This window comes from Heliconius melpomene, chromosome 6 (assembly GCF_056956725.1).
Source record: "Heliconius melpomene rosina isolate 202511_hmr_F chromosome 6, ASM5695672v1, whole genome shotgun sequence".
Taxonomy (NCBI): Eukaryota; Metazoa; Arthropoda; class Insecta; order Lepidoptera; family Nymphalidae; genus Heliconius; species Heliconius melpomene.
Genome location: NC_140394.1, coordinates 6,586,785 through 6,608,169, shown reverse-complemented (window position 1 = coordinate 6,608,169; position 21,385 = coordinate 6,586,785). Strand labels below are relative to the sequence as shown.

At 31.4% G+C, this 21,385-nt stretch overlaps 1 protein-coding gene and 1 non-coding gene across 4 annotated transcripts in view; one reads left to right on the top strand and one right to left on the bottom strand.

Annotated features, from left to right (window-relative positions):
• The window catches only part of LOC146538246 (uncharacterized), a 78,213-nt gene that overhangs the window by 9,310 nt on the left and 47,518 nt on the right, over positions 1-21,385 (bottom strand). Inside the window, exon 1 of one of the 3 annotated variants that reach the window (XM_085186419.1) lies at positions 20,322-20,990. The exons of 1 other annotated variant lie outside the window; for it this stretch is intronic. In XM_085186419.1, the coding sequence (XP_085042545.1) occupies positions 20,322-20,836 (515 nt within the window). In that variant the 5' untranslated portion in view covers positions 20,837-20,990. Of the gene's footprint in view, positions 1-20,283; positions 20,991-21,385 lie in introns of those variants that run through there. One more of the 3 variants, XM_085186422.1, reaches the window with a different exon arrangement.
• Positions 6,284-6,354, top strand: TRNAC-GCA (transfer RNA cysteine (anticodon GCA)). Its single transcript has one exon. It is a non-coding gene; the product is annotated as a tRNA-Cys (tRNA).

Below are 21,385 nucleotides of genomic sequence, written 5' to 3'. Positions count from 1 at the left end.
TCCTATTAAGACACCTCCGATGAGTGGTGGAACTTAACGCCACTTTTATTACCCGGAGTGGAAATCGAACGCACAACCTTTGCGTTAACAGTCGCACTCTTATTCCCTTGCGCCATAATAGCTTCATTCTTAGTTAGTCGTAAAGAGTTCTTGAAAGATTTATTTTTTTTTAATTAAAATCTACTTTCTTTCCATTTTATAGTAAATATTTAATATAAGTAGAAGGTAACAAGAGATGAAGTAGAAATTATTATGAGTTCCTAAGACGCTCACGTTATTAGTTTTAAGATGGTTATTTCTTATAAGTATAAGTTAATTTTGTATCTAGTATTACTTCGTAGACTTGCTTAAATGAAAATAGGTCTTCCAATATTGAAAAAGGTAACTTTATTAAAAGTATTCTAGTGTTTTATATTCACCAGCAAATTACTAAGAGAACAATAAGGACGTTTTACAACTTTTCATAATATTATTAATAAAGCAGCGCATTTGTTCCTAATTTTTTTTTGCCAATATAATCTTTTTACATAATGTACTCAATCAATACTAATTATAAAATTCATAATATATAATAAGATATACAAAGAAAGTAGATATATATAAAAAAAATATGTTAAAAAGATTTTTCCTTATCACAATAAAAGGTGTCTTGTATAGAGCTTCCGATTACCATAAATTTGTTAGTATAGAAAGCTCGAACAATCGGCTATAGTTTTCAGACTAGCATACAAAATGAGGTCGTTAAATCTCCATAAGTTGTTTTTTGTCTTTAAGAAAATATTTTATTTATATACGTCTTTACAGACAAACAGATATAAAACATTTTAATATTTATATAGATTAAGTTCTAAATAGTAATTTAATAACTTTTAATTTAAAATACGAGTATATTTTTTATCAATACGTTTAAAAAAGCAAATGAACAGTATTTCTTACTGAAGTTCTAAGCTAGAGGCAATTGAGCGGTAGCTTAGTTCCGTTCTGAAAGTGTTTTTAAATTAAAATCCAATAAAAGAACTATTTTGTGTTAGATAGTAAAGATTTTGATCTTCCCATTTTTTGGTTAGCTAATTGTTTACGAGAATCCAAAAATACAAAAACCCAATAAGCTTTAACATTTGACTTTCAATAACTTTTTTAGTACTCATGAGATTTATGGCTACATTTAATATTTTATTTGTAACAAGTACTTTAATTCTCTGCCAAATTTCAACTCTGTAGGTATTTTGTTATATAAGTTTACCGGATTAAAGATACTTTACACACAAATCTAATTTTATTTATATAATTACAGTCACATTTAATAAATTGGCCTAAAAGGAAAAAAACCCAAAAACGAAAAAAATATTTTTTCAAACAAAACAATAAAATTAAACTCCATTTGTAAAGTATAACATAGGCACGCACAGACTTACCTGTCAAAGCGGCAACGTCGCATACGTATGTGTGCGTCACGCGAAATACAGATATGGATAAAAATCGTGAAATGAAAAAAAAAATCCTACGTCCATACTGTTGAGGTACCGTGATTAATTTCTTTAGTTCTGGGTTTAAAATATTTTACCCCTCTTCCACCTGTATAATTTTACGCTTACAACATTTCTTATAAAATATTTCTAATTTTCAACCCATCATATGAACTATCATCGTATAAATAACTCACCATTGGAGAGCTCTCACTCCATTCAAAGTTGAGCTCAGAAAATGTAATATAAAGTAGAATACATGAAGTTGTTGCGTCACTAAGTTTGTACTTTATGTACAGCGTGCTATTGAAATATCTCATGTTACACTTTTAACTCGTATACGATATATATTTTTATTTAAACAATAAAAATATTCATAAATTATGCACATTTGTAGATAATATTACATAAATTATTCTGGGAACATGTAAGGGACATTGTCCATTGAGCTATATATCTACTTAATATGTCTGTCATATCCTCATTATCACATAGAGGTTACTTATACTTCACATATTGTAGTTAGTTCTGGTTTTTAATAATCAGAAGTTCTTAACAGCAGTTAAATATGGGACAAAATAGTAGAATATAACAGGACTTCAATAAAAAATATAATTTTAACGAAAAATAATTTTAATAATTAAATAATATATTTTTTCGTTAATACTCACTCAGGTGGATTCTTAGGAGGAGGAGAAGACTTAATTCAAAACTATGTGTTACTATTAAATAATGTTATCATCAAACTTGCAAACGAAATAATATTTCAAGATCAAAAACAATTTATTTATGTGTTTTGTTAACTGTTAGCTAATTTTAGTTAACAAACCTTTTTTAGTTCATAAAATATTTTTTTAACTTACCCTTAAATTATAAATACAAGATGGTTGTCACTCTGTTCTTAATTTTAATTTCAGTGTAAAAGTTTGGGCTCAAGTTTCCAAACAAGTTCGTAACTTGTTTTCAACGGCCCTCCAAATTGTATCAAAATTCAAAGTATTTAAAAATTCTATTTAATTTGCTTTATATTAAATTTTCTAATTTCAGCCTCATCTAGTTTAAACTCTATATGATTAAATAGTTTTATTCGAATAGCTTTAATTATTTATATTTTATAATAAATGGATTGTGTATTTATATTTATCAATATTTATAATACAATACCTTAGAGTTTTATATAAATTTATAGAAGCGTGAAGGGTTTTAAATTATTGAAACAGCATATTTTTTCATTAATTAAGTCATACAACCATGTAAGATGAACAATAACGCTAGGTCTGTAAAGCATAAGCATGACCGAAGGCGGACAATGGCAACTTCTCCCCCGCTTAAACAAGAGATCAACATAAGGAAACATATCATTCAACTTCATATTTATGAAGAAAAATATTATTAATCGTGGCTCAGGATTGTGGGTTTGATCCCCACTCGAGGGAATTATTATTTATTAATATTTTCAATTCTTCACTCTGGCACCTAGGCAAAAGTAGGCATCTAGTAGGCACTAGGCACCTAGTCTCGAAAAATTCGGCGGAAAGTGAGAGAACGGTGTTTTAACACTATGTTCCGTTTGCCTAGCCTGTTGTGTGCGGAATACACAGCGTGAAGCTGATTTTAGTTCGGGATTTTTATTTTATTTCAACTCATAAAATACCAAAAATTTAGTACAAATAAGTACTAAATATCAATCAACCCCATATATATTTTTTGCCCTTGTTAAAAATTATTATTTTTGGAAATATGAAATGTGTTTCTAAATATTGTTAACATCATATAACATTAACAAAAATTAAATGAATTTTTTACGCATTATTTTGTAAACAAAAAGTTATATTAAAAATCGAAATAAGAAAACATAATAAAATATCATTATGTGGTATTTTTAATCTATAGGCATCGTATTAAAATTTGTTCAACCCTTTCGGGGCGAACAATAGAAAGACAGATAAGAATAATTAAAAAGCTTTTACTTTGACTTGGGTTAACGGCCGCCCAGTACATACCGAGATATGCTTGTCCGAATATTACAGGTACAGGGTTATTTGATCTTGTGACCTAACACTGAGTTACTGAAAATACTTCGAAATTTCGTTATTTAAACAATATATATATAATCATAATAGTTTATTACAAATTATGCTACTCTAAGCTTGTATTATTTATGTGTGAAACTGTATCTAGTGGTCGTAAGAATTTAAATAATATTGTTTCGTTTTTAAGTGTCTACTAGGCTTAAATAAATGTATTAATTTCAATAGTGTTAAAACACTCTGTTCCTCATTTTCCGCCCAATTCTGGAGGTATTGCGTGTTGATTGGCAGACTTAACATCGTGCTTTGCCTTTTACACCAGAGCGAAGTAATGAAAATATTAAATATTTCATTTCCTCGAATGGGAATCGAACCTACAACCTATTGCATTTACAGTCACATTTTATACTCCTGGACTACGACTGGCATCGGATACTTTTGTTTTATTCAAGTAAAAAATACATACAAAAATCGACTTTCAATTTCTGATCACAGAATGATAAAACCTGTCAAATTCGCCTATAGTCTCAGTCAAAAGTAATTAATGACTTTAACATTAGGTCGTAAATCAATTACACTCTGCGGTGCGATGCATGAACGCCGTCCTCGTCGGGTGCCAGATTAATTTACGAGTTTAGGCTCATTCAACCTTTTTATAAATCTCCACGCCTCGCATATGTATACAGACGTCCAAATGATATACGCTTTGATATATATATATATTTTTACTTATACTGATAGTTTTTTTTTGATTCGTGGGTTCGATTAGTACTCGATTAAATGAAATATTTAATATTTTCATGTCTTCACTCTGGTGTACAGGCGGCGTTTAGTTCCACCACTCAACATGCAATGTCTTTAAAATTTGGCAGCCTACACAATATTCAATACGTACAGATGTATTGTCTAATTACCACGAGAGAAAGAAAAGCAGTGTTTGCCTATTTTGCGATTAGAGTTGTTATAGTGTCCAAATAAAAAATATTATTACAAAATGAAAAAAAAAAACTAAATAAAGCTTTATCCATGTAATATCACCATACAAATTCAACAAACGTAAGCGCTACATATTCTCAATCCATAATATGTCAATCGCAATGGAATATTGCAGCGTATGACAGAAAGACAGATTACGAATGGATAACGCGAACTTCGATTTATATCTCGTAACATGTTTATTTTCCACTGATACTTCTTCGAGATATCTCAATTGGAGAAAAAATAGCTTAAGCTTATAACTTCCTCACAGTGGAGGGTTCCGGAAGTACAAATTAGGTGGAAATAGCTTTGCCAATTTGAATATAAATGTGTCCAACGACTAGGTGTGATGTAAAAACGGATATTTTAGTTACCAGGTATTTTTTAAAATATTGTCACTTGATTTTATACAATATAAAAATATTCATAAGCATTCTAAATTTTTTTTTCGGATTATATAATATTACTATTTTTTATCTTGGCAATTTCGTTTTATAAGCATAGAACTCTCTTTCAAGTATAGCTCTCCACTTTCTATCTATTTTACTTGGAGATTTTAGGTTGCTTAACAGCGTCAAAAATAATATCTTTTATAAGAACATAATTTTGTTTCTTATATTCTGTGATTATTGAACAAATAAAAAACTTCCATAACAAATTAAATACGACTTTTCAGTTTGTAGATTTATTAAAAAAAATTACAATACGGTACATTATTATTTATGTATAAACTCATCGGCACATGTAATTCATATTGTTTTCAGTTTCATAAATAATTAGCTGCTTTTTTTAATACAATTTTGCAATCAACTAAATATTTTGTAGGTTATTGTTAGTTTAAAAAACGTGTATGGACGACAATTTATTCTTTTATTAATGTAACAGGATTGTTTTAGAATTATTAATTAAAATCGTAGTTTATTTCGCTTTGACAATAAAAGTATATGAATATTTAAAAACATAGTACTATTGTGTCTCAAGAGATATTTTCAAATTTTTAATAACTTTTGAAACGAATTGACTAACACATATACATTCCAAATTTTCTTACAGTGCTAAGAAAAATGTCCCTTGTGTACTATTTATATTCACAATTATACAGTTTCCTATATCTTATAAAACAAAGTCGCTTTTCGTGTCTGTCTGTTGTTTCTAACTCTTCTTCTTCTAAACCACCCAACAGATTTTGTTGCGGTTTTCACCATTAGGTCGAGTATTTTTCGTAGAAGGTTTATATATAGTTTATTATTTGTAAATTCTTATGTAAATTAACATAAATACGATAAATATGAATAAAGTCCTACCCGTTGAGACACTTTCGCGCATGCGCTGCTTTAATGGTAAGTACTATTTGAAAATAATGTACTGGAGTATTGTTCCTCTTAATAAGATCTACAAAAAAGTCCGCGATGGCATATTCGTATCTTTTAAGAATAACGTGTATTGATCATTTTTCTGTCTAAAAATAATAATTTCAATATATTTTTTTATTGTGAGGGATATTTATCCATAATGGTATTAATCCTTATCCTTTAAAATACTTTATTAATTTTCTACGTTAAACGAAGATAAAAATGCATTTAATTGTTGACACATCACGCCGTTGACATTTCAGCTGTATCGACTCAAGTTTTACTTATCCCTTACTCTCAGCATATAAATAAGTATATTAGTTACGTTGGCCATTTAATGTAGATCAAAACTATCTTTTACTGTTTTTCATTTTAATAAGTACTTTAGAAGTTGTTACAATATCAAAAAATCCTTGCTGCGAAACGGCTCGCCACTCGCCATGCGTCCGCCGCGCCCGCGGCGGTGGTTCAGTGGTAGAATGCTCGCCTGCAACGCGGGCGGCCCGGGTTCGATTCCCGGCCGATGCATTCTATTTAATTTTCCTCACAGGCAGCCACGTAGTGCTTGCCTTTCATCAGGGACAGAATACCCTCTTCAGCATTAACCACAAGAAAAAAAAACCCGCCTGCCTTTATAGCAACGAAGATTTAGATGCGTTTGCACGTATTGGATAATTGGAGTTGAATGTATTATTTCAGCGCGGCATATTTTTTGTAGTAGTTATTAGTATGTAGGCTTTTGTTTATAATTTGTTCCGTTTAAAAATAGTCATTTAAATATATTTTAATAAGTACTTGAAAAGATTAGTAGCACAGATTTAAAATTACGGTACCTACTAAAAAATCCTTGCTGTGTAAAACAATTGGAAAATCCTTATTGAATCTACGAAAATGCGAGTTGCATTAGGGTTTAATTAATTTTCACATTATCTTAAGTGCTTTGCAAACATACATTATATGAATAATCCAGTAGTAAAAGCGGGCGAAGCCGCAAGGGGGTCGCTAGTATATAATAAAACAAGCCTATTTTTTATTTTTAAAGTTTTATAAAATGTAATTAACAAAATGTTAAGTGAATATTACGAGTACGAAATCCAGAGAACTCTTTAAAGATTGTCTATATTTTTTCTATTATATATTTTTGTTTTTTAAATAACATAATATTATTTATAACATAAGAAACATATGTTTATATTTAGATTGAGCAATAATTAGCCATCGTTGCTAAGATTCCTTGCATAAATATATTTTCACGTTGAAATTTCGCCGTGCGTAGTTTCTAAAATAGAAATATTACGAGCGAAGAGAACTGCCAGCGCTTATAAACGGCAAAGTTCTTATTTGTACGAAAATAGTTCGCGGTACGGTAAGTGCTATAAAACACATAACGTAAATACACAATTGTGCTACGCTTTTACCAGAGATCTAAAGTTTTTGACGTAATAATTAGTAAATAATAATAATATGAGTAATAAAAATTATATAAATACAGTGATATTATCCATAATGGCATTTTAATTTCAGTTATTTTGGTTTGGTTTGATTAAAAAAAACAGCTTCACGCTGTATCCCGCATACCGCAGGATAGGCAGAGGGAACCTAGTTTTAAGACAATCCGTTCCCCACACCGAATTCTGGTGGCATTGAATGTTGAGTGGCGGAATTCGACGCCGTGCTTTGGTGCCAGTGCGAAGAAATCTAAAAATAATAATTAATTCACTAGAGTGGGGATTGAACCCAAAACATAAAATAAAAAATAGCCATATTATTAGCTTCATATATATTATGAATATACAAAACGCTTACTAACTAAAATAACCCTGTCGCCAGAATATGTGGGAACTAATCCGCCAGCCACAACCGAATGCATCTCGCTAAAGATGAAAGCTGCTCATTATCTATCTATAAGGAGGGTGAGGTCAGGGCGGGCTAAGTGGACTTTGACACTTTGTAGCACTTTAAAGCGTAAAGTTATTTTAGACCGGTGAACATGTTACGCCTTATATAAACCGTATCCATAATATCCAACTAGTATGTTTTTTTTTATTTCACGCTGTATCCCGCACATAGGGTGGTAGGCGGAGGGAATCTGGGAACCTAGTGTTAAAACACTCCGTTCCCTTTAAGTTTCGTTTCCCACTTTCCATCGAATTCTGGAGACATTCTGTGTTGAATAGTCGAACTCAACAACGCACTTTAGTTCGACATGAAAGCGTAAAAAAATATAATTGTAAATGGTAGAATTAGAAGAGTTTTCTTTGTGTTAATACATATGTATATCTTGCCAAAAACAAAGTAATATAAGCTCGCCATTTTGATTCAGTTTCAAACCAATCATCTTGACAACATGTAGGCGTTACATGTTGTACGTACGTAGGTGTTACCGTATGTACGTTACGCCATTCACTAATATATACTCATCGTCTGAGACGCCTTTAACGTCCTTAACAAAAGCCTTTAAATCATTATTATTAAGTTCAAGTTTACTACAAAGTAAATTGAATTGCAAATTAAGTTAATATTAATCTATTCTTTATTTCTCTCTTGAACTCTACGTAAAATGGTACAGAAAGGTTACAATTTCAAGTTATTTAAAAAATCGTATAGCAATTAATTAAACCACATAATTAAAAAAGGGTTAATCCCTTTTGTAAGGTCGGTTCATGAAATTAAACCAACAATATATTATTACTGAATGGTATTTGTAAGAAAAATATCTACATTGGAAAAGATGTATGTATTTATATTAACGAGTTCGAAAATTGGTAAATGACACAAAATTCAATATTTAATATCATAATTGGAAAATAATAAAAGAAAGTGTTTTACTGGCAATAGAGTATCTTAACACTAAATCTGCCCAGGTTCCCTCTACCTATATTTAAAAAAAATGTTAAAAAATCTGACATAATATAATAGATAGCATACACACAGTACATAGTTGGCAAACATCGTAAAGGCTCAAACATCTTTGATGTGCCGTGTGGACTTACAAGTTCTGAACTAATGGAGTGTTCTGTGCTTTGGTGCTTTCATCGAAGCTCTTTAGTAATTTATAGATGTCTATACACATGCTTCTGTTTCAAATAACTTCGGACTGACAAATGCGATGCTCTAAAATATACTCAATCTTTAACACATTTTATGGGGCACTCAGTCAGTGTGTATGTTAGTTGATTTATATTTTGTATTTCTAGTATATTTTATTAAATTATTTCATTTTATTAAAATGTTTAATTTGTTAAATTATATTAATTTTGATTAATTTTGATAGAGCTCTTATAAATTCACCATGTCTGTCTCTCTGTCCTTCCGTTTGTGTGTCACTTCTTCTTTATTTTGAAGCTATTAAAAGTTTAAAAAATTGGTATAAAATATATAAATATCCTCTGGAACATGGAACGAAAAAAAAGATTTTTTAATTCTACCTACTCGTTTAGGTCCTAAAAATAAAACTTTAAAACTTTTTTTTCGTAAATAATTTGATTTGAAAGATAAAAACTTCCAAAGTGGTAAACACACTATATAATAATAGCATTTTCAATAATAGTTAATCAATTGTAAGTATCACATATTCCTGATTGATTTAGGGACGACAGATCGCACTGATGTGTTGTTATGGATGGGGTGTTGAGTTATGTATTGGTTGGTAAACAAATGGAACCTTTATAGGATCACGCTGTTATTCGTCCGTAGGTATGTCTACCCATGTCAAGACAATATTTCTCTAGATTGCGTGGAGGTCAAACTAAATTTAATATCACGTAACCATTGCCTACAGTTCCTTGTAGCATAGAAAAGTTAGATTTCTAAATCAGCTTCACGCTGTTTCCCGGACATAGCAGGGTAGGCAAAGGGAACTCTGGAGGCATTGCGTGTTGAGTGGCGGAATTCAACGCCGCCATTTGCCTCGACACCAGAACGACGAAACGGAAATGAAAAATGAATACAAAGTTTCATCTAAATCCATTCAGTAACTTTCGCATAATACTGGAACAAACACCCATCCTCACAAACTTTTACATTTGTACTATTAGTAGAAGTACTAGAAGTAAATTAGCAAATAGAAGTAAATTAGTAGATAAGAGCAGAAATATAGAATAGTAGAATAGTATTTCATATAAACGGAAATAAACAAAAGAATTTCAGTAAACATTCGATATTCTAATTAATCGTTGTAAAAATAATAACCTATCAGGAACATTTTGTGCTATATTAACAGATAGCATATCATCAATCACGCCACCCGCAACTGGATCATACGCAACAGAATAAATTTCAACGTTGAAATGTATCTATAGATAGATATAATATAGATACATAGATACGTTAACGTTAAACATTGTATTCGCACAAGTCGTACATTAGATTTTTTCTAATTTAATTTATCTGAACTGAACGCAAAACGTTTCTCCCTTTTTGTTGAAAATATATTTTCTGTAATTTACTTTTTTATAAAATCCAATTTTTCTGATAAACATCAGTTATTTTTTCGCTTTCAACAACAAGTAAAAATAATTTGCGCTCCCATTCTTAGTAATACTGTACTAAAGAAATATTTACATATTTTGACATTAAGATACATTCGGCATTTGCGTTTGACAAATTATCAAACATTGATAATAGGTAAAGGTTTTACAAGATTCTTGACTAGTTAGGTTAAATCAGCTTCACGCTGTATCCCGCATACAGCAGGGTAGGCAGAGGGAACCTAGTGTTAAGACACTTCCCCACTTTCTGCCGAATTCTGGAGGCATTGCGTGTTGAGTGGCAGACTTCAACGAAATTGTACTATCTACTATTTGTAAATTGTAAACATTTTCAGATAATTGTAAAGAGTTCGGAAAAACCGTTCGCCTAAAAATAAAAATAAAATTAAAACATAAATGTGATGAAAGTAGTTTTATCAATGCCTTCTAGTACCTATTTCTTTTTAGGCAAAATACTTCGACATATTATGACTCATCGTGGTGCCGTGGGACTGTGTATAAACGCGATGGTTGTGAGTTTCAATCCAATCGACCAAGCACGAAGCTAAAAAAATATATATTTTTCACATATCTGATGCTATCAAAAATGCTGTTGATATTCTAAAATATATTTTTTACTATATTTATATAAACTTACAGTAACTGGACTATTTTAATTTAACAGAAAACTTAGAGATATTAAAAATCTAACTAGCCTTATCATATATCTTTAATTTAACTTACAACGTACCATCTATTTATTTTCAATAGAGGCACAATTAGGATCAAAAAAGAAAAAACAAAACAATCGTTAAAAAAATATTTTAGGAACGTAAGAACGTAATTTTTCTTAAGCTTATTAAAGCTTATTAAAATTGAGATACTCATCCTACACATTTCTTTCTTTTTTAAAAATAATAAACAAATATTAAACATTATCTCCCGAATAAAAATTTCTTTATAGTAGGTACATATCTGTGAAGTCTCAAAAGATCTTTTATCAATTAATATAAGGTTATAAGCTGTTAAGACGACGCCATGTGAAGACTTTTGAAACTAATAATAAAGTTGTGCTGAATTTAATAATCTCCATATATTATTTACCATCACTTCATTCTATTTGAAAAGAGATATTTGCAGACAGACTACGTGCTATATATTACAAAAAGTTGTAGTTCAAATGTTTTAATTTCATATCTATATAAAAAGGTAAACGATATTAAAACGTGAGTTTGATACCAACATTAGTAGAAAAATAAAGGGTGTACCGTTGTAGTGTGTTCCCATATTAATTTCATTAATTAATTAATTAAGTGAACATAGTAGAATTTTATTGCTTCAGGTGATATAAAATACGAATAGATAAATAATAAATAAAATATTTTTTTGAAAATATTAATTTTTAAAAATATTAATTTAACAAAAATAAAAAAAAGAATCATCGAAATCGGTTGGCGTGTTATTGAGTTATTCGTCCATTTGTAGTGCACATACTTAATGAAAATTAAGACTTATGTAATGTTCTCTTGTATAACATTGTCAGAAATGGACCAAATTAAAATGTGACGACACGAGAAGCACCCATTAAAAAAAAAGAATCATCAAAATCCGTTCACTCAGTCAAAAGTTCTAAGGTAACAAATCATAAAAAAATACAGTCGGATTGATAACCTCTGCCTTTTACAGAAGTCGGTTAAAAATCCTTTAATTATCTTATTTCACTAATGTAATTATAACCAAGTTAAGTATCCATCACATGGAACATGCACAATTAATTCACATTTTTCTACATGATCGACATATACTCGTATGTAACCAGAAGATGTGGAATGCAGGGCGATAGGTATCAGGGCTCGACAGGGTTAATAGGACACGCCTATTGACGTCATTTAATCCACGTGTTAACCCTTTGTCTATACTAAGACTAACGTTATCACAACAAAGCTTATCGTATAACGAGGTTATTTTGTTACAAAATAAATAACGTTAAATTGGACAGAAATTTCTACGACTTTCTATATTTACCGACGAATTGGTTTGGTTAACATGTTGATTTATTATTTTAAGCTTTTATTTTTATAATATTAAAATAAATATTAGAATATAATATGTTTCGATAGTTTCTTTCATAATGACTTCTATAAAAGTGACCACATTACGACCACTATTTATTTGAATTTATTATAATTACAAATGTCACTATTTTATTTTTAAGTATAATAACCAGGGCCCTATTCATTATTATATTATAGCTAAATTATACAAAATCTTTACGTAAATTGTAGCCTATGTTATATTGATATTGTATATTTCTGTAGTTTCATTTATTTAGATGGAACTTTGGGGGGTAACTTTTACGCAAAAACTACTTAACGGATTTCCGTCGAGTAGTTTTTGCGTGATAGTAAAACAAACATCCACTCTCACGAACTTTCACATTTATCATATTCTATAATTATTATATTAAATAGGATTAAATAAGATTTATAATATTAGTAAGGGCTTAATAAATGAATTTCTCTAAAGATACAAACAGGTCTTATATAGTGTAAGAGCCAATGCAAGAATGTAATTAAGTTTAAGTCTTACATTTGTCAACAAATTATTATACGTTTATGAATATATAAGATCTCAAATACTAAAATAAAAAACTAAATAACAAAATAATACTTGAAGGTCTATCTTGTGGGTGATAGTTAGTCTAAAAAAATAAACTAAATTAATCATGGTGATATTATAAAAAGAATGTCACCTAGAAACTATTAATTATTCTATGTCAACACGCAATCCATCACCGATGATGAAACAGCAATAAACGGGAGACACGAAGTCGAAGCAACGTGCCCTCACTGTCGAGGGGTTCGAATCAAGCGTGAAATTAAAAAAGTTGTATATTCCAAGTGCGGACATAAGAGTAAATATGGGTTTGCGGGAGTCGCTCTCCTCGCCTCAGTGATTAGTATATTACAAAGTTTCCCAGCTGACGCACCCGCTTTAATATATTAATATCTTTGTTTGGATTTATGGATTTATAAGTTTTTCATTTCAAATTCATCCTCTTTTTAACCACATTTGCTGATTTAAACTTCAATTTCATCCATCCCTCATTTCAAGACTACGATTTTTTTAAGAATATTAAAAATATATTATAATATAACAAAATTGAGGCCGTAGTAGCGCAATGGCACAGACTGACTGTGATGACTGTAAGCGCCACGGTTGGGAATTCGATTCGTATAAATGGAAATACATACTCGTATATAAGAATACATATTGAATGCTTGAATTTTGTATTTGTATAATTGAATTACAGTTTCCCTTCTATATGAGTTTGAATCTTGTTATATTTACTCGGTTTACTAAAAAAGAATTTATTATTATTTAAAGTTATTATTTAAAATTTATTGATATCCATTAATAGGTGCCGACTTTGCAAATTTTTTTAATATTTTGTATATAATTTTTAAAAGAAATAATAAAAATATTGACTGGCATTTTATTTAGCTTATACCATTTATATTATCCACGTTTGATGGCGTTTATTTTTATATCGTTGTCATATGTTTTAACAAAAACGTAAAAGAAAGAAATGATCTCACAAAACGACAACACAGTAAAATTTCTTACTGCGTATACTGAAAATAAGCAAAACGTTCAAAAATAGAAACATTTTCATTTTTAACAGAGAATTTAAAGACAATGTTTGAAATAGGTCAGTCAGTAAATATCGGCATTCATAGAGCTACGTGAGATATGATGAAAATATTGCAACTGTAGATTAGGTACCTTGCATAAAAACGTATAGGGGGGGATGAGCAAGATTCAAAACACAATAGAGGTTAATCACTGATGTCACGTTCTGGTAAATTCTGCGAACGCAAAATATTTTTTTATATTAAAAAAATGAAGAATTCTCCAGAATCTCGCGGAAATGGGGAGCAGAGTGTCTCGACACTAGGCTATTATTACAGCGTGAAAGCTATTTTTAGATGTTACATGTATAAATTAACGCATATATAATATACGTATAATATTACTATCATTAAAGTAATAACGTTTATTTATGTCGCTGACCTATATAAGCACTAGATGCACCTTTTTGAAGTTTCTTACGAGTCGTTGTACGTACAGCAAAGACTCGGCGCTTTTAATACTTTTGCTTTTTTAATCGTTCGAGCTTTAAATCTCTCTACAGTCTGACGTACGTCATGTTTCACATAAATTTTAAGTTTATTTTTACCTTGTATTTATTTATTTATTTATTATTTATTTATTTACTGATCCACCAACATTTGTTTATATCAATACATACAAAAAAGATACATAGTACATGGAACTAAGACTAAATGTAACAAACACTTACAGCTAGATACATCTTGCTATGTTAGACCGAAAATAAACTCCTAAGCGTAGAAACCAACACAGAACAAAAAAGAAAATTTAAAAAAATAAATAAAATTTAATATATTTTTAACATGTATTGTATTAATTATTTTAGTATTTATGTTTTCAATTACATTATATTTAAACGAAATAGACAAGAAAATAGTAAAAGCTTGCTTATATTAGAATATATAAAATTTTATATGGTGTCATTGATAAATACAATTCAACCTGTTGCTAGCAAAAACGTAAGTTGGCAGAGTGCCTAAACTGTGTGTAACGCTTACCAAGTGTTGAGATCTTTGCTTTATATGTCCATATAGTCATAAAACAATTCTCTCCGGTTTAATAATACATGAAAGGACCTACGTATTTATATTTACATACAATATAATTATTCTTGTATTAATAAAAAAAATTGTTAAATCAACTTCACGCTGTATCCCGCGCACAGCAGGGTAGGCAGAGGAAACCTAGCGTTAAGACACTCCGTTCCCCACTTTCTGCCGAGTGGCAGAACTCAACGCCGATCTTTGTCTCGACACCAGAGTGAAGAAATGGAAATATAAATGTAAATAAATATTTCACTTCCTCGAGTGGGTTCGAACCCACAACCGTCGTGTTACAGTCACACCCTTGTGCCGCTGCGCCACGACGGGCTCATATCCGAATGCTAATAATAATTTGTATTAATTATTATTAGTATTCGGATAAACATTAAATATGACTCTTGGTCTAGTACATAAGCCATTTAATTCCATATGGAACTCTTGATAGAATTACTAACAAAATTAAATTTATAATATAGTACGAAGTGCAGCCGTTGCGATTATTCAATAATTTTAGAAATATGACTATTGATTTCATAACGAAATTTTAAGAAGCCCCTAACGCAACAGATTAAATGAGTAACTGTATTGGTTGGATTCCAAAAAATTCTTCTCCGTTTATAATATACACATTCTAAACTCCTAAGACATATTTGGACATCCATAAAACTTAATAGAATATTCTTTATTGTACACAAAGTCATAGAGACATATCTGTCGTGTTGTTTGTACGTTTATAAAACGTATGCAAAGGCGACCTTTTTGCTTCAAGCAATTTGTTGTGATACAAAAAAGTCAAGATTACTTACATATTTTTATAAATTAAGGTCTTTCAGAATATTTACAATTTCAACTTTCAAGAATTAAAATAATTCGTTACCATATCCGTAATTATAAACTTTATTAGTTTATTTTTAACAAAATAATGCCAGATCATCCAGATGTCGAAAAACCTGCTTTAGACATACTGAACCAGATTTCTTTAAAATGAATCATCGTAAAATCTTTTAAAATTGAACATGAATATATCGACGTAATTAATGATATTTCATTAATATGCTAATATTTTAGCTTAGAAATGCTTTGCCCTAGATTTTCCGGAAAGTGGAGTAAGAGGCGGTTAGTCACAGCGATCTAGCTATTTCTCTTCACTAACCTACAAGAAATATAACAATGCGTATATTATACACATGTTACAAATTGTAGAGGAAATAACTCTAAGTACACCAATAAATAATAAATAATAATAAACTACCAATAAATACGAGTAATAATAATAATAATTGAGGCGACCGATTGAGAAGTGAAGGACCTGAGATTCCTAGATGGAAATTGTGATGTATTTCCTGCGTCTACTATGTCTCCATTAAGCAACGGAGTGTTTTGTTTAACAATAAAAAAATACCGGTAATAATGACAATTACCGATGGTTACTTAGAAATCTATACTAGCAGCATGTTATGTTCTTTAAGGAACCCTACGGCCCCACACAAGCCTTCTAAAAGACCGGGTTTCCGAGAACCCGAGATCCTTAAAGGAAAAGAAACGTAATAATCTGTATTTGATTCAGAATATTTTTTTAAAAACAAATAATAAGTAGTAAGTAATATAATATTATATATTTTTTAAAATGTATTTTTTATAATATGAATTAATGTAACAATTGTCCAATTAAATAAATAAATTAATAAAGAAAATTCTACTTTTAACTTGACTAGCATTGTCGACACAACGATATTTCATAAAATCGATAAACTGCAGAACTTTTCGCTAAAATATTACAGGAGTATAAAAATCTTTAGCAACTGTTGCGTCTAATGGGTCCGGAAATTATTTTTGTAAAAACAATCGAAAATTTCTCTAGAGACTGTTGGTATATATTTGTGATTCTTTAGGGTATTTTAGGAACAATCTCAATTAATAGCTATAACATTTTTATATATTTTTCGCGTTAATAAAAAGTAAATAATTAATAAACATATTTCTCTGTTAAAGCATAACTTAAAACTACGAATTTAAATGATGTATCTCAAAAATATTCTAGAGACCTCTTAAGGAAAAAAAAATAATGTTATAAATCTCTGCATCGCAGCAGAAAACTTCTGACTTTAGGTAATAATATCTATTACTTTATTTAGTTTACCTTAGCATAGCTAAAAACGTTTTTTCTTTATTCTGGTAAAAATCTATATATATATTTTTAATTTTCACATGTTTATTTCGCATAAAAAATTAAATTCTAACAATATATCTACAGAGATGAACATTTAGAACTCATGTCTTTTCCATGCACACGTCTATCATCTTTCTTTTAGCCTATAATTATTTTTATCGAGTCCAAGGCCAACTAACCTCGAGACATCTCATAGGACGCTTCATGAAACACCGTTACATAAAAACTATATATGTACAATTTAAATGAAGTCAATGATAATATAGACTATTTACTATACTATAAATGTATTTTTTACTATAAATTTACTATTTATTTATTATAAATGTATTTTAATAGAAGTAATCTTTAATTTCCTGATAAATTATTAATAATTCTTACCTATTATTCAATCGCAGTATCTTTGGTTGCCAATCTTTTTACAATTTAGCTTAATATTTTGATCTATACTAGTCTTAAAATAATCTGTTGACCTATATATATATACATAAAACGCACACTGTAGGGTAGGAAGAGGAAACACAGTGTTTAACACTCAGTTCCCCACTTTCTGCCGAATTCTGGGGGCATTGCGTATACATATACATATTTCAAGTAAATTTCTGAGGCTAATCAAGCAATAAACTTATCAATAATATAAATAAATAATTTGAATTTTACCAGTAAAAATAAACTTGATACTTTGTGAAGCCATGTTAAAATTCTACATCACATGAACGTTACATGAAAAGAGAATCTTACGTCAGTACGTTTATAAAATGCGTAAACAAAGCAACCACATCCTATCATATATTTTATATGTGTACTGAAATAAAGCTTTTAAAGATATATTCTCTAACAAAATTTTCGCAAAAGCTCGATCATGCACGTTAATGAGATTGTCTAAAACCTTGAAGACGACGATACCTATATTAATATAACTAATTTTAAGTCAGAAATCACGTATCGTATATATCGAAATCGTATTTTATAATTTTTTCTTACAGTTTAATTAAATTAGATCTACATTTAAATAGAATTAATAAAAATAATATAACCACTTTTAATTATAATTAATTTCTCAATCACATATTCTAAATAAATATTTTTAATCTGTACTATCTGGTTACTAAATTAATATACGAGTATATTTACACTGTGTACGCTCCCGTAAATTTTAATTAACAAAATAAATGGTTTCGCCATGCGAATGGGTTTTATAGACACGTCTTACTCCGTCACCCGCTCATGACATATCTACATGCTGACAATACGTTATTACCTATCTAAATGCATACTTCGTTGCTAAATGTAATTGCCATCTAGTCAAATTATATTTGACGTTATTATAATTTAAATTTAATATAATATTATTAGCATTACTATATTAATTAATTTATCTCTTTTTATCCCACCATATTTTAACTGGCTTTAAGTGGGGAACAGAGTATTTTAACACTAGGTTCCCTCTGCCGGCTGTGTGCGGGATACAGCGTGAAGCTAACATGATAGGACGTTATTTTATTAACTAATACAAGAATAATTCATGCACATTTTTCTCTGGTAAATTTTATGCTTATTTTAAATAGGTGGTCCAAATTATTCTATGCATAATATTACATTTCTCAGTGTCAGTCATTGTTGTTGACGTTTACGCCTATAATACCGTCCATAAAGTTTTAAACAACAGAATAGGATTAAACAAACTCGTGTGCTCGCGATATACTAAATAAGCGCTTTTATAGTGCCTGCCTATTGTTAAAGGTTTTTGCAAGCATTTCAATTTGGTAGAATATTTTATAATTTACTAGTTTTTTACTTTATATATCTGATATGGGTAGAATTCCAGATGTAATGATATACAGTTTTATTATTAGAATAGTTTTAACCAATTTCTAAACATTCTAAATAGTCCAAAGACGGACGTCATCAATAGATAGTTTCAAATCTATACTAAGATTCCTATACATTAAGTTTGATCTCTTCGATTCAAATTCCCGAAAAGCGACCGCAAGTATTTGCGGCGTTCTAAGACGTTCTTGGAACTTATACTTACTTATCATTTATTTTATATCAATTTTCTGTTTTATCATTTATTTTATATCAATTTTCTGTTTTATCATTTATTTTATATCACTTTTCTTTTAAATTAACTTCTCATATAGGATAGTACAAATTGTACTCTTATCTAGTAAATTAATAAGTTTTTCATACAATTTCTTTCAGAGTTCTCAGTGTTTTAAAATGCAATCAAAAAATATAGCCCCGCTTACAAAATATGCCCCATATTTTGTTATATCAGAAGAGAATTAAACCTTTAGGCTATTTCTCATTGACTTAAAAAATCAGCTTCACGCTGTATCCTGCACACAGCAGGGAAGGCAGAGGGAACCTAGTGTTTAAATATATATTGTATTGTAGGTACCATAAAATTTTATAGCCCCTAAGAGATAAATAATGGAAGTAAGGAAACCTTAGACATGTATTTAGTTATAACTATGACTTAATAACGAATAGCCTTCGATGGATGAACTATTAAGCTTATAAACTTGGATCACTTTGTCAGGAGTGCTCGATGGACGCTCAAGTCAACTCGAAGTTGGCTAGTTTTATGTTATAATGTATACATAACGTCGTATGTTCACTAAATTATACTTAAATAAATTTAAATTAGATAAACTAATTTAGTACTAAAATCACATCACATACTAATCATGCAGAAGAAGAGGGGGTTGCGAACGTGCGAGTGTGGAAGATTCCAGTGCAATAATTGAAATTATTAACAGAGTCTTAGAGATCGTCTGGAGGTTCAGGTATGGAATTTCTTCTGTATTCCAAAATTAGCTTTTGGTATAAAGTTACTTAGTTAAAATTTGTAATATGCTAAGAGAAGAGAATATAGGGAAAAAAATAGATCGCTAGACTCATGTTAAGGAATGATTCAGATATTTTACTAAATGTGTAATATTAGTGTATGTACCGCTAAAGACGGCGGTGGAGGCACACGTTTGAGCCCTTGAGGGTCGGTAGCTCGGTGACGTTCGCAGCCCCTGGAACTCGGGGTCGGAGACAGTCGCATGCGAAGCGGGAAGGGCGACGGTGGGGCAACATGAACGGGGCTCACTGAGAGGATGGTGCGGCGGCACGGAGAACGTGTAGTACTTGGCTGTTTGGTTGTGTGCGCGCAGCACTGAGCTGTGAGTCAGCGTCACCACCACCACCAGCACCGACGCCAGCGCCAGCGCGAAGAAAGACGCGGCGACGGCGGCCACCACGCGCCGCCTGCGCGCCTCCTTGCCCGCATCCTCGGGCGCCGCCTCGGGCTCCGGCGCGGGCGGCGGGGGCTCCGGTGAGCGGCTGCGCACGCTGGGTCCGCGGCTGGCGGGCAGCTCCAGCGTGTGGCGCCGAGAGCGCCGCGCTCGTTCGCACTCCGCCGCCGACGAGTGGTGCCGGCGCAGCCGCTGCGGTGCACCCCCGGCCGCGCGGCATGAGGACGAGCGCAGCGCGCGCGCCGGCACCGCCAGGTCGTCGCTAGCCACACGCGGCACGCGCCCCGAGTGTACGGAGCGGAACGAGTGGTCCCGCGCCGACCCGCTCGGGAACGCGAGGTCGACGGACGCGCGGGAAGAATGTCTCGAGAAGCGATCGCGATCGCGGTGTTCCACGCGTACCGACATGTTGCGAGCGTAGCGCGCGGCGGCGGCCGCCCGAGTGACGGAGTGACGGACCCTCCCCGCGAGTCACGCGCCGTGCCGCCGCCGTCCCGCCGCCGTGCCGCCGCTGTCCCGCCGCCGTGTCGTAGCCGCGTCGTGGTCCGTGTTCCGACTCCGTACGGCGCAAACGTATTTACGCTTGTCCTCAATAACACAAAGAACGCTCACCTTCAATATATTCCTTCCGAGGAGAAACGAATTCCGAATTGATGTTCTCGAATCGCTATTTACAGAAGTGGGCGACTTCGAAATTGACATTAAATGTTGAGAAGCTACATTTAAATTTTCATGAAGCTTTACTTTAGAGTTCTACACATACAAGAGAACGAAGTTCTCAAAAGTAAATGCTGTTCAAAATTTATCAATATAGACCTTACCATTAAATAAAATATACTATGACATAAGTATATAATATAATATGATAATAAGACAAAAATATTGTTTTATTACTTTTAAAATAAAACTAAGATAGATACTTTATTTAACAGTGAAAATGTGTATATGCTTTGAATG